This window comes from Neopsephotus bourkii, unplaced genomic scaffold (genome assembly GCF_033783945.1).
Source record: "Neopsephotus bourkii isolate Nb327-2 ecotype Australia unplaced genomic scaffold, CSIRO-AGI_Nbou_v1 NB_207, whole genome shotgun sequence".
In the NCBI taxonomy this organism is placed as follows: Eukaryota; Metazoa; Chordata; class Aves; order Psittaciformes; family Psittacidae; genus Neopsephotus; species Neopsephotus bourkii.
The window spans coordinates 216,591-230,985 of NW_026900719.1; the positions used below are offsets into that span (position 1 = coordinate 216,591).

A 14,395-nucleotide genomic window follows, 5' to 3' on the forward strand; every position below is an offset into this window, starting at 1 on the left:
CTACAGAAATTATAATGCTTTCTATAAAGCTGCTGGGTTTCTGAAAGCTGTAAACATGAATCTGGCTGTCAGAAACTTAATACACAGTCTCTACTTCCACACTGATGTCTTAACAATATTTTATTGTTAAGCCTGACAAGCTAGCTGCTTACTATGTGTTAAATGGGCTACTTTTTAATACCATAAATTTTACTTTATACCAATTTTCACTGAATTAATTGAGCTGCATTTTTAAGATGCACTAGAACACAACAATAGAAAAAAGAATATGGAGATCAAGGATGCAGTGCAGCACCTGTGACCAGAAATGAAATTATTAGAATCCAACCTACTTAAACACTATAAGCCATGGACCTTATTAGCCAATTGAGAGGTCTTTTATATATTAGTCCCTAATAGCTGACCCTTGTTTTCTTTCAGGTCCATGATTACATTACCATTCTCTTTTTCCTTCTCTGCATTGGAAGTCTAAGCCTGCTTCTCCAGTAGTGGTGTAATCGGCATGCAAACCGCATGATCAGCACCCTCACAAACTTCTCTTAGTATTAATTTTCTCCATTATTACTCATGCTTTAGACAACATAAAAGACTCCTGTACACACAAGTAAGTGCTGCACATCAGTGAATGAGCAATCCCACTCTAAACTAAAGGGAGAGAGAGAGCATGCAAAAAAATGGAGTGGCCTGAACAGCCTTGGGTGATGAGGTGTGTACACCAGGTGACACAGCTGTGCATTGGCAGATACATATTAATAAGGACAGGCTAATTCTCTTCACCCTATGCCTCTCCTCCACGTCTGTGAATGAACAGACACAGGAAAATGTACCTGCAAACACTTCTGCAAAGGGCTTCATCTATCAGGAACTGTACTGCCCTTGCTTAACTTGTCGGCTTTTGGTTTGTTTCCAGAAGGAGGTCAGTAAATCATCAGGTGACAACATGTTTCTTTTGTTTTCCTCCCAACTCTGTAAATCACACTCACTAACTACACAAGGACTTCCTCAGCCTTACTGAAAAGATGTATCCTGGGCTGCATCAAAAGAAGCGTGACCAGCAAGCCAAAGGAGGTGATCCTGCCCCTCTACTCTGCTCTGGTGAGACCTCACTTGGAGTATCATGTGCAGTTCTGGTGTCCTCAACATAAAAAGGACATGGATCTGTTGGAACAAGTCCAGAGGAGGGCCACGAGGATGATCAGGGGACTGGAGCACCTCCTGTATGAAGACAGGCTGAGAAAGTTGGGGCTATTCAGCCTGGAGACGAGAAGGGTGCGTGGAGACCTCATAGCAGCCTTCCAGTATCTGAAGAGGGACTCTTCATGAGGGACTGTAGCAACAGGACAAGGGGCAATGGGTTTAAACTGAAACAGCCTAGACATAAGGAAGAAGTTCTTTACTGTGAGTTCTTTACTGAAGCGCTGGAACAGGCTGCCCAAAGAAGTTGTGAATGCTCCATCCCTGGCAGTGTTCAAGGCCAGACTGGACAGAGCCTTAGGTCACATGGTTTAGTGTGAAGTGTCCCTGCCCATGGCAGGGTGGTTGAAACTGGATGATCTTCAGGTCCTTTCCAACCCAAACCATTCTATGTGTGACTGTAAACCAGGAGTTATACCTGTACACAGCTCTCACAATATAATTCCTAGATGGTTTGCCTTCAGTTGAAAAAAAGCACACATGCTAGGGCCAGGATTTGGGTTTCTACTGCAGGGTGCCCTCCATCAGTGGCACAGGGGAGTTTAGACAAGGCTAGCAGGAGATACTTGGTGGGGAATGTATGTGAAGAGCTGGGCAGAGGCTGTCATCCACAGAAAGCCCAGCAATGAGCCGTGTAAGGACACAGGCAAAAGCATGGAGCTGTTCAGATCTCCTTACCTAAAGCAGATTCTTCCCTCACCCTGAGGATGCTGCTCCGAGAGGGAGATATTTGAGGGCATAGCAGACCTGGAAACTTCATTTATAGAGAAGCAAATTCAATTAATAATTACCCAAAGAGAAACAAGCTGGCTACCAGAGTGCAAACCAAACAAAATTAAAGGTTGATCCATATAATCCATCCACACAATATCATTCTTTTTTCTTATCTGCACCAGGCTCAGAGCAGAAGAAAAATGATTGACATTCTGATTTCATATGCCATTAACTTTCTGGATGGTGTCAGAAACAAAGGTAAAACATTACTTTATCATACTAGAGACAAGAAACATGCCTGGACAGAAATGCCATTGCACAGGCTCTCTTCATAGACAAGAAACAGTAGTTTCACCAAAAGATGAAAAGAGGAGAAAAGCACTTCATACCAAATTGCATCCAGAGCTGCCTAAGAGACCTACTTTTGGGCTGCCAGGCTGATCCTAACAGTTTTCAGCCTGCTTTTCAATTGACTCCTAAGCACCCATAAGCCCCCTGGCTGCTCTCTTGGCAGTCTCGTCCTTTGGAGCTTCAGAGAGGAGATGGATGCTCCAGGGACCCTGCATCAGACCCTGCTGAGCTTTCTAGCAGGGGTGGGAACACTTTACGGCCTGTAGGAGAAACTCCATGCATGAATTCATAAGCCCTGTTGGCTGGATTTATCTGTCCAACCGGGCCTTGAACACTGCCAAGGATGGACCATTCACCACGTCTTTGGGCAACCTGTTCCAGTGCCTCATGACCCTCACATTAAAAAAATTCTTCCTTAGATCTAACCTGAACTTCCCCTGTTTGAACCCATTACCCCTTGTCCTGTTGCTACAGCCCCTGTTTGGAGATCTTTAAAAGGAGCAATGGCTCTCACTGCAGTGGCCTCTAAAAACTTCTCTATCCTGGCGATTTCTGGATGCTAAGGAGGCCTGAAGCATACCAGATTTTTCAGCTCTTCACCAATGTTTTGGTCATTTGTCAGCCAAGCAGATTGTTGGCTGATCCCATTAGATAATACAGGCTAAGCAACACATCATCAGGAAGAACGCCCTGCCAAGATAAACCTACCTTGGTGATTTAATATGTCAAATGTATCCTTTCAGGCAGAAAAGCATCATGGTTAAGTCTCTTGGAAACAGACTACTCTGTTTTTCTCCCTCTGAACAGGGCCTGGCACCATGTATCTCCTGGGCTGTGGCGGGGCTCGTACACATCACTGCAATTAACAGTACTTGTCTTATCATGTACTAGCACTTACAGACATGCCAGCTAGCAGACATAGCTGACATATCCACAATGCACTGTCACAGTCTTGTGACACCACTGCCACATTTGCCTCCAGTACCCTGGGGAATAAATTAAAGATTTCCCTTTTCCCACATTCTGTTTATCGAGACCCTCCCTCCCCTTCTGTACCTCAGGAAGACTGCTGCATCATCTCCTCAGCTCCTTGCCCGAGTCTAAGGTATCCTTGCTGACACGCTTCTAATGAGCTGTCATGTATTGTATATTGATCGTGCACATTCAAAATCTTGTGGTTTTATACCTCTGACACCCTTCATTTCCTGTAGCCTCACAGAAAACCTGTTTCCCTGTGGCAACTGAACACAGAGAATTCGAAGCTGAGCCATTTTCAGATTCCATTGTTATGAGCAATTATAACTGACGCTGCTGTTCCAGTTGAGAGTTCCAGCGCAGTTGCTTCTTTTTACTTAGCCTGAAATTTGCCAGTGAGTTTATTGCTCATCCAAGTGGGTGACTAACAGCAACAGCTTTAGCAAGGAAGGCATCATGTACATAAGGAGATGTGCAAGCTTCGCCCACAACCTGAACACCTCAGCTGTGACCTGTTATACTCACGTAATTCTGATCTCTGTGCAAAGACTGTCAAATTGTGCAGTAGCTCAGTGCTGTGAATAAGCATGGGTAGAGGGAGGGAGGAAAGGAGAAGGAGAGGGAAGCAAACAGCATCTAATTCATGATGGAAAGATGTTCAAATGTCGGAAAAACTGATCTTGTCAAAGTGTTTAAGCCAACATCTAGTGAAAGTTAAGAACTCCTTCGGGCATCCAGAAGGATTTGTTTAAGTCCTATTATAAGAAAGATAGCATGAGATTATAAATCCTCAAGTGCTTTCCCTCACCTACTCTATTTTCATTCATGACCTGGTTGAGGTTTGAATCCAGATCCTGGTAACTGAATAAAGCTCCAAAGACCCAGCTCATCTAAGGTGATTTTCTTCTAGAAATACATGAGAAAAGCACCTGGACTTTGAAGTTGACACCTCCTCACACTTGAATTTCTCCTTAAAGGAGACAGCACAATGAAAAAGGCAAAGAATCATGAAAAATGTAGATAAGACAGACCAGCACTGTGAGTCACCTCACTTATGCACCCTTTCTACCATAAATTACGAATAGATTCCAGTCTCATTTGCATTTGTAGCCATGGCTTGCATCCACGTAGAGAGCAAAAGCAGCAGGATGACACCTCTACCCATGCATGTCCTGAGACATTTGCTGTACCACAGTACAGTCCTTTCCTCGAGGTAACTCCTGAGAGCATAAGCACCTTGCACTTACATATTTGCAATACATGAAGCAAAATTACATGATCATGATCTGTACTTGTTTCTAGGACAGGGAGGAAAAAAAGAGAGATGGCTATCGACCTGGGCTAAAAATTTGCATGTGTATAAGCCTGTGAAGAAAGTTAGTATGTGAAAGGAGCTAGATAACTGAACGTTCCTTTGTTCAGCATAAATGTCCCTTTGTTTACTCAGAAGCAAGGCAGAGGAATCGACTGCTCAAGAACCCAAGCCTGGCTGATAGAAGATACCCAAGAGTTTCCCTTGGGGTTGATAAAGTTGTATGCTCTTTGTAAATAACTCCAGATCTCCAAACTACCTTTAACCACCCATAACATTCAGCAAGGAACAGCTCGGGTGGTAATGTTACTTCTATTTGTCTTCCATAAACCACACTGCAGAAAGGTATCTTAAAATGAGCTTGGCCTTCCTTTGGCTGCAGAGAAAGATATGAATAGTGCAAAAATAAGCTACAGAAGAAATCTGTGATAAACAGGATCTTAGTTTCTTGTCTGTGCTAACTTGCTAAACCTAAATTAATCCAAAGAAATTTTTGGTAACAGGTGGAGACACAAACACCACTTTACAGAAGACAAACTTCCAGAACACAGCACACACTGCCCTGCTGAGATAGCTGTACATTTGCTCAGGAGCTTGTGTTTATTTCTAAAGATAATTAGAATCTGCCCTAGCCAAAGTGGATATAAATAGCAACCAAAACCTGCTAGCATCTCTTCTCCATCAGTTGGACCATGAACTGTTTGGCAAAAAGGACTCTTTGTGATACTAACAAGTCGTCTGCTCAATCACAGCATATCAGCACTGACTCATGCAAGCTGCAAAGGGGTTTTAAATGCCAGGCAGAGCTGGTCTTTTGTATTCTGTCAGCTCCTCACTGCTGCTTTATACCACTCCCTCTCAAATGAAGAGTCTGGAATAAATGCAAAAAAAAAAAAAAAAAAAAGGAGAAAAGAATTAATAAAAAAAAAAAAAAGAAGAAACGATGTCAGTTGCTTCCCAGTGTTTAGTGCTCCCCTGGAGCTTAATTATGTGGGAACTGTGATATGCAGTCTGTCAGCTAGAAGGTGGCAGATCCCTCTGGCACAGTTTGAAAGGTGTGTTGTGAAACACTATTTGTTTGCTCCAGGCCTACAGGAATTTTATGGCATGCCCTGTGCAAACCACAGGTTCCCACAGTTTTGTATGGGTTCTTCATGTTTCTCACCTCTGGTATCTGTGGCAGCGTGCTCCTGGATTCAGCTTCCAGCACCCCCATGCACACTGGAGTTTGATTCTCCATCTAGCAGAACGGCACATAAATATTTCCATCTTCACCAAATAAACAAACTCACTCATGTTAGTTTCCTGCTGTTCTATAACTCTCAACCACATGCAGGGCTCAGTGATCAGCATCATAAACTTACAAGTTTTCGGTCTCTAAATCAGGACTATAGCCATGGGAGACGGTGTATTGCCCCCTAGGAACGCAATAAACAGCTCTTCAGCTTAATTCTGAAATGAAGCAGTGCAGAGACTATCTTCCAGAATATATTTTTAACAGTATTGCATAATTTCCCCTGTTTTTAATTTTTAACTCATAAGCACTGGAATCATTCATTTCTGTAGCTCTCTCTTGTGTTGGTGTCTAGCTGCCATAAAGATAAAGCTACAGAAAATTTCTGTCCCAGTTTGTATTTTTCACTTGCAAACGTTCACTCCATTCTCAGAATTAATGAAGAACAGCTTCTTCTTCTACTACATGCAGGAGGTGCCTTCATAAATTTGTCACGTCCTGATGTTAGTAGCATATGGTATTGAAAATATTCCTACTGCTTAGGAATAGAGAGCTGTTACAAACATTTCAAGCAATAGTTTGTTAATTTTGGATGCGATTCTACAGTGCACCAGTATTTTTTTTTCTCATGCTTCTACACCCAGCTGTATAAGGAAGATGCTCCATGAAGTTTCATAAAGGATGACTTAGACCACAGATTTTGGGGGCCCTTGAAAGAAAGTTTAATTTCAAATAGTGTGTGCATAAGACAGAATCTGGTTCTTTCTTCCTCCTTTACAAAACAAAGAGGAGCAAATCCCCATCTTTTTTGTGATACCCTGAAATAAAGGAAGATACATGCTGCATATGAGGAAAATCAGTCTGTCTTGCTTTACAGCTCAAGGAATATAGGCTGTGCCTTACAGAACGTAGATATGCTTCTTGTCCTGGCTGCCTTGTAAGTTGAAATATAACAGTACAGAAAATGAGAAATGAGAAATTAGAGTCTTAAGAATAAGGCCAGAGGCAGGACTTCTCTGGAATTTAATATGGAACTGGCATCAAAGGACAGAATTGGGCAGAGGAGAGCACAGTTAGACCTCCAGGTATACTGGGCAGTAGGATATGTCAGATAGGGTCAAAGAGGGGCAGGATCACAGCCCTGGAGGAATACATGGAGTTAAATGGTTGTCTTCTACAAAGCAACTGTTTCTTATCTGCTCCCTCAAAGGATCCCTGGCAGGGTTCAAGGCCAGGTTGGACGAGGCCTTGGGTAATATGGTTTAGAGCGAGGTGTCCCTGCCCCTGGCAGGGGGGTTGGAACTTGATGATCTTAAGGTCCTTTCCAACCCTAACTATTCTATGATTCTATGCTGTTAAGTGTCTCTGGGCAGTGTAATGCCATCCCAGCTTGCTCTTCCCAGAAGATGACTGAATTTCCACTGGGAAATAGCTAGTTTGGGTTGGTGTTTGGGGGGTGTGATTTTATAGTATGCTGGTACAGTGGTTTATTAGGTTCTCCTGTAGCCCATTTCTCTCCTCCCATATTCTAGATGACAGATGGGGTATTTCTACTCATTCCTTCACCATGAACATTTTGCCTACCCTTACCAGTGCTTGTGTAGCCACAGCTTCTTATGGTAACGGCTGACCATTGCCTGGTTTCTGTCTACTTATTTTTGCAATGGGTAATCTCATAGCTGACAGGAGGGGAGCTCAAGCGCAGAAGAACTCATCTGTAGTTGCACAGGCAATTTTGTGGCTAAGCAGGGAGCTGAATGAGGATTTCCAAGATTAAGGTGACTTCCTTATTTACTGGCTGTAAGTCTTAAGCCATACTTTGTTATAGCACTGAAAGCTTCAGGGATTTCAAACTGAACCGTATGCCATTATTTTTTCACAATACATACTACCCTGAAACAGTCTTTTTTTTCCCCTCCTTCACCCTGAACTCATAGGACTTTTCTCATTGATGCCAATCCTATAGACACCTACTCAATCCAATCCGACTGCTAAAGCCTTGTGCAAAACAATACAGATAAAAAGGAAAAAAAGGTATGTTCAGCTTGCTCTGAAACTTATTTACAACAGAGCAGCAGCTAAAGAATACAGTCATGGCATACATGAAAAAGCAACCCAAGATTTTCTCCCTTGGAAAGCCTCAGAGTGTAAAATTGAGGCAGGCAGGTGAACTGAGAGGTGCATACGTTAAGCACAGTTCCTATCTTGCCTTAGTAATGCTGTATTCTGAATGCAGCAGCACACACTGCTTCCAGTCTTTAACTTTCCAGTCAAACATGACCATTAAGCATATTCAGTAGAAAATACAAATGTGAGAAATATACCATGACATCCTGTACAAAAGACATACAGGAAAAAACAGAGGGCACACCCAAGGGCAATCAAATAAGAAACATCTTGCATAAACCACAGTTGAAACAACAAGGAATTCAGAGGTGAGAGAACTGCTTTAAGGAAAAACGGAGAGAAAAACCCCAGCCTCCTTCCCCCACATGCTGTCAGATTTATGGTTTCTGCTCTTGAAATCTAGGGCAGTCAGGATAACAAATTTTGATACTTCCCTAGGTCTAGCTAGACCAGATGTAATCTGGCTCTCAGATGAAAGATCTGCTAGGGAACAACAAATACACAAAGATGATTGTTAACAAAAGCCTTTGCAGGGCAAGTTGACCTGTTCTGTTGTTATGAAAAAAAGCGATGGAAATATCAACACAGTTTGCATTCAAAGAGAATAGCATGCACAGGGATACAACAGGAACTTTGAATAGGAGTCATACCAGTCTTTCTACTTCTCCTTTTGTTCCTAAAGCATTCTATTTGGCTTTATTTTTGGCACCAAGGGCATTTTCTTTTGTCCACAAATAACACTTGAAAAGAATCATATATTTTAGGTTTCACTTGGATTTACCTCTGGTTTGAAAATTAACTTTTTACAGTCACGCCATCTAGCATCAATTTTAAGCTGCATGACATCATTACAAGACTAGTGGTGTTTTTGAAACAGGATGTATTTGATGTAACCTCTGACCAAATAGTGAAAATAGCAGCCTAAAATTTAGTCAAACACACAAAACCAAGTAAGAAAACAATAGACTAGCTAACATTTCACATTCAGACAGCTAAAATTAATCCCCTAAAATAAAGGTTGCATCTGGATGCACAGATACTATCTTTAGAACACCCTTAACCACAGTTTCCGTGAGTGGTGGGTAGCCTCAGAAAACTCCAGAGATTATTGTTTCTCAGATACAGAGTAAATAAAAGCTACAGTGACAAAATCAAAACATGGAGATTTCCTGGGGCCTTCTCTCCTATTTTCTCAGCCTCTCTCAACTGTGTTAATCTTGTCAACTAGGACAAATTTCCTACTTCCATCATATCAATCATTTTGAGTGCCCTGAAGAAACTGAAAAGCAGCTAGAGAGAGCTAGGCCAATGTGGATACTTGAGATAAAATAAGGTGCTTCCTCAGGAATTACGTGATTTTGGAAAATTAGTGTAAGCTATGCCAAAACTAGAAAGGAGAAACATTAAACACAGATTACCTGGGTGCCTACTCTAAAAGCAGCTTCCACTTGAGCTTTAAGGATGTTGCACTTCATATGGTCAGGTACAGATGAAGGTGAAACAGGGGCATGAAGAGTCTTTTCAGGTACTTTCTTGTCTTCGCCCTGTATTTAATATAAAAGACAAGCACAGTGACATATAATCGAGAGATAAAAAAATGGTCAAAGGTCAAATTTTTTACTTGTAACAACTTGATTCAGCAATGCTGATTAAAACTTCTGTGTTTATACCCAGATATGTCTTAGAAGGAAATGTTTTGAAAATATTTAAGGACTTTTTATTATTTTCAAGACATGAAAAGCCTCAGGGAAGCCAGAGCAATAAAAGCAAGAAAGAGATGTGCAGATACATGGAAAAAGCCCATCCAGGTACTAGTTCTCCAAACCCATGATGACACTGAGGAAGCAAAACACTGTCTCAAAATATCCCACAGCAGGCATAAGAAGGAGAGGTTCACAACACCCAACTCTACTGAACGCTGGTTTGTTATACTACCTAAGAATGCGAAGAGGCTTTGCAAATTTAACCAGAGGGATCTGAAGGGATCTCCACGTAATTGCAAGCCAAGCAAAATCTCCTTCATCAGAAAGAAAAGAAAAATCCAGGGAATTTAAACACTGTTGCTGCTGTTTCCACTTGATGTCAACCCTTTACATATGCAGCGGTCCAGATCAGAAATCTAAGCCCTCAGGATGGATGGTTTAGTGACCTGTTCTAACATGACTTAAAGGTTTTGTGCCTACAACAAACGACATCCAGCAGCAATGTCAGCATGAATAAATTTCCCATGCAGAAAAAAGGAACACAAAAATAAAGGGGAAAAAAAAAAAAGGACAATGTAAGACTAATATATAAACAAACCGGGCATGAATCAGATCAGGATTGTAAATGTGAACTCTTAATCAAACGGTAATATCATATATTTTTAAAGAAGAACTGGGCAATGGCATAGCAGCCATTGCAAACTTCCCTATTCTTCCTGGAAACGAGATGTGGATTACAACCAAGTAGCAGCCTAGATTATGCATTCATTTTCCACTCTCATTGCTGCAAAGATTGAGTGGTCGTATACACCCAGACAGAATAGATATGTAATGCTGTCATTCAGATTTTGTACAAAATGGGTACAAGGCATCAGTAAACCAGTTCCAGCACATCCCTGAGGTTCACCTCTCACAGAGTATTTCAAGACACAGCTGGTCATTTTTTAGTCACTGAAATTACCATAGGATTGACCCTTTAACTTCAAAACCTGCAAACACTGGTGAGGGAAAGAGCCAGACCTCTGTAGAGCTCTATTGAGACTGCAAGGTATTTCTCATATATAAGCAAAGTTGACCTAGCAGACTTCTGCATCCAAAATGCCACAGCTGGCAGGCATGATTCTGAGCAACCAAACAACTGTTAAAGGCCTGCTCATCATGGGATTTCTTTTTCTCTAGCAAATGCCTAACAATTTTTACATATTTATTTGCCAAGCTACTTTTACCGGTTTTAGTGGGAGATATTTTTTGACCTTTCATTCTCCCCACCTTTCTCCTAAGTGACAAAGAAAATACTTTAAAAGTGACAGCATCTAGCTGGAGCAACTTATGGAACTGTAGTCATCTATTCAGTCTTGAATATAATTGTAGTTCTGGCAAGCATATAAAAAAACCCTAACATGAAATATTTGTGTTCCATGTCTTTTCTGCACTACTCATGAAGCTGAGAAGTGGAGATACTCAGAAGGACAAAATTAACTGTAAAGAAAGCACAACTTTTCCTTCACCAGGAGTCTTGGTAGTCACAGTGCACTATTACATACTTTCAAAGGGCTGCTATTATTGTTGACTTTTAAGTGCATTGATTTTTAACACCACAAAGAACAACATACTAAGCAGTGGCATTTCAAAAGGCCATTGCAAAATCCCACCTTTGTTTTACACTGGATGCTAATTAAATATCATTTCAGTCAAGCAAGATTAAGCAAACTGTATTTTAACAGCTAAATCAAGACAACTGGTGCTTGTTTAGGACAAAAGCTTGTTGTGTAACACAAAGTTTCAAAGTCCCATACATCTTTTATTCAGATGAATATGGATATTTTCAGTTTTTCCACCCCTAACTAACTTCCCCACATTGACCAAGAGCAAGATAAAAGCCCTTGGGTGTGCCCTGCAGCAGGGAACCCTCAAAAGGTCTCAATGTCCTGCTGTATTCAGGACTTTACCGGATGAGTCCATGTAACGGAGACTGTCCCCAGGGTGGGATCTGATGTGCAAGTCTCCAGCTGAGATTCTCAGAACTTGAGATGTCCAAACACTAATGCTCACTGACCTGGCTGAGAAGAGAAAGCTGCTGCTGCTAGTGGTTGCAGACTTCTTAGAAGCCATTCTTGGCCATTCAGTTCTGCTTTAGCTCTTGTTTGGGTTACACTTTGAAGGTTTTACCTTCAAAGCAAGCAAAATTTGCTTTGCTTGCACCCCACAAGGACCAGTAGCACCTTTAGTGACTGATCGCACATGAAGAACAGACATTACTGCAACCACTACTTGGCCTCGTCCTGTTCCCCAGTGCTGAACTGGCAGCTGAAGGCCACCACCTCCCTTGCCTCAGTGGAAATGCTGACTGCACACAAGCCCCATGTGGGGGATCCAGACCTCCTCTAGCTTCTAAACATCTGTGAAAGGCTTCTTTGCCAGCCTGCCTTGGCACCGGCACTTTTCTGCCACAGTGCAGCACATCCTGAATCGTTACTGAATTCTGCTTTCACATAGCTGATTAGCTGAAACTAGTACACATACAGTGTGTAATATGTGTAATTAGACATACAGTGTGTAATACAGTCAGTGGCACTGAAAATCCAGACTAAAAGTGAAAACTCAAACCACAGACTACAAAAAGAAGAAAGTAGCACCGATGTACTGCAGACTATCAGTACTTGTAAGCATCCATATCAGTTCCTATTGTCCTTAATGCCACTAATCTTTGCATAGAAGTCTGTTCATCCCCAGGTTTAACTCCTCAAGTATAACTGCAATCAAGAAGGCAAAAGAAAAACCATACATCACCTTCTATGGCTCATTTCACTGGTTTATAAGAAAAGCAAAGATCTAAACCCTACCTGCATTAGGAAATTCTATATACTAATCCTGCAAGAATGAAAGCTGTAATCTACTTTATTTTGTTGTATAATAAAGAGATCTTATATTTCCAGAATCCTTATTGCTTGCGGTGATAAGTGAAGCATAAAGATAGCAGCTGGGTATTCAAATGCTGTACCAGGTTTGTAGTTATTAAAATTTCATTTTCATTTATAAACTGAGAGCATTCTTAGTCATTAGTGGAAGTCATTAGAAAACTAAACATGGCATAATATTATAGAAACTTCCAATTATATCATTTCTTATTATGCAATTCCAAAGAATCTGAGATGTTCCTTTCAAGTGAATGTCTGAGAGTCAAAAGAAAACAAGTCATCTTCTTGCTTAAAATTGCAATCTATACCCATCTGAAAAGGTTTAAAAATGCAGAAAACCCCATTAAGATATTTGATAACAGTTCCATTTTCCATCTACACTTCTGCTGGTGCTAAAAAATAGCAATGTATTCACATCACTTTCACCACTGATGGAGAACTTTATTCTTCCAGAGAAGGAGAACACTGAAGAATTGCACTTAACTGGGTTTGATAGAAGTGGTCTGAAGTAGCTCAGATATATACATGCATGAAAGTAGATGTCTTTTTCTTTCTATAATTGAGGTCTTAGGTTTGCTTTTCTCCTCTCAAACATTTACTTTAAATTCAATTACATCTGCTGATACGAGAACAGAAGGCAGATTTGTAGAGTCTTAGATAATGATGACACTGGCTTTGGTTTGCAAGCTAACTGAATATTAAGTACACATACAGAATATAAAAATAGTTGCAAGAAACACAGCAAAACTACTCCTGTACTTAACATTTAAATTCTCTCTGCTTTAAAGGATTCATGCTTTGTTCCACATCACACTTTACACCAAGAGCAAGATGAATGATCTTTTGCCTCTGTGAATTTATCAGTAGTCTCTTCTCAGTCAAACAGTATGTGTAGAATACACATTTAGCTGGAGACACCTGAAGAATAGAATCGATACTTTGTTTAGGAATGTCGGTCTATTCTTTATTGTTAGTCATCACTACTAGTAGAGGTAAAATTTTAATGAAGACACCCCAGATGTATAGGTTCTGAATGCACATTAGCTCTGTGAGGTCTAACCCTTTGGTTTCCTGGGATGCAACTACATCTGCAAATGTGCAGGAAAATCTACAGACTCCTTTGCCCCCTTTCCATCAGTAACTTTATTGTTTTTTTCCTTCTCCATGCAATAGCTAACACAAATTATGAACAGACATCACAGTGGAAAGGGACCTATGATTATCTGTTATTCTTATTTGAGGCAAAGTGTGGAAGCAGAGGCTGCATCTTTTATTAGAAAAATACATCTGGAAATAAACCAACAAGTAAAAGAGCCCCTCATTAAGCTGTCAGACACACAAGACCTTCCTCCGGTCAACTATCAGTTGGTCTAATGAATGATATAACTCCCAATAAATCTATCCTTGCAGCAAACCTCTTTAATGCCTGGTATCACATTTATTTTATAAAATGCTATTGCTCAATATTATTAGATCCTGTATCTGTCAGTGCCAAGCTTCATGATAGCCTTACTCAGTCATGGTAGCCACGTTTCCCAGGGTATACCCTCTGATCAGCGTATTACATGAAAGAATCTCAAATATATAAACAAAGTGATTGGTTTTGTGGGTTTATTTTAAACCACAAATAATTTTTGGAGCTGCAGCAGCTCTAGGCTTTGCAGGTGTGCATGGGGCACGTAGTTCCACAGCGTTTTTGAAAGTGGTTTAATTTGCAAGCAGTCAGTAATGTAACTGGGTAGCCCTGTAACATGTTACTACCATGTCAACAAAAGGCCATAAGCTTTGAACAGCTTGCAGTCATTGAGGCTCATCAGGCTCACTCTGAACCTTTCTTGATCTGCCTGCAGCTTTGTTTTACTAGAGT

At 40.9% G+C, this 14,395-nt stretch overlaps 1 protein-coding gene across 9 annotated transcripts in view; it reads right to left on the reverse strand.

Annotated features, from left to right (window-relative positions):
- EPB41L4B (erythrocyte membrane protein band 4.1 like 4B) overlaps positions 1-14,395 on the reverse strand; it is a 173,114-nt gene that overhangs the window by 51,871 nt on the left and 106,848 nt on the right. For 6 of the 9 annotated variants that reach the window (XR_009724038.1, XM_061344297.1, XM_061344294.1 and 3 more), the window contains 2 exons: positions 9,326-9,451; positions 5,712-5,786 (listed from right to left, as the gene is read on the reverse strand). Coding sequence is in view for 7 of the 9 variants with exons in the window: in XM_061344297.1 (XP_061200281.1) it covers positions 5,712-5,786; positions 9,326-9,451 (201 nt within the window). In the remaining 2 variants the exon portion in view is untranslated. The remainder of the gene's footprint in view (positions 1-5,711; positions 5,787-9,325; positions 9,452-14,395) is intronic. The other 3 variants (XR_009724039.1, XM_061344296.1, XM_061344299.1) reach the window with 1 other exon arrangement.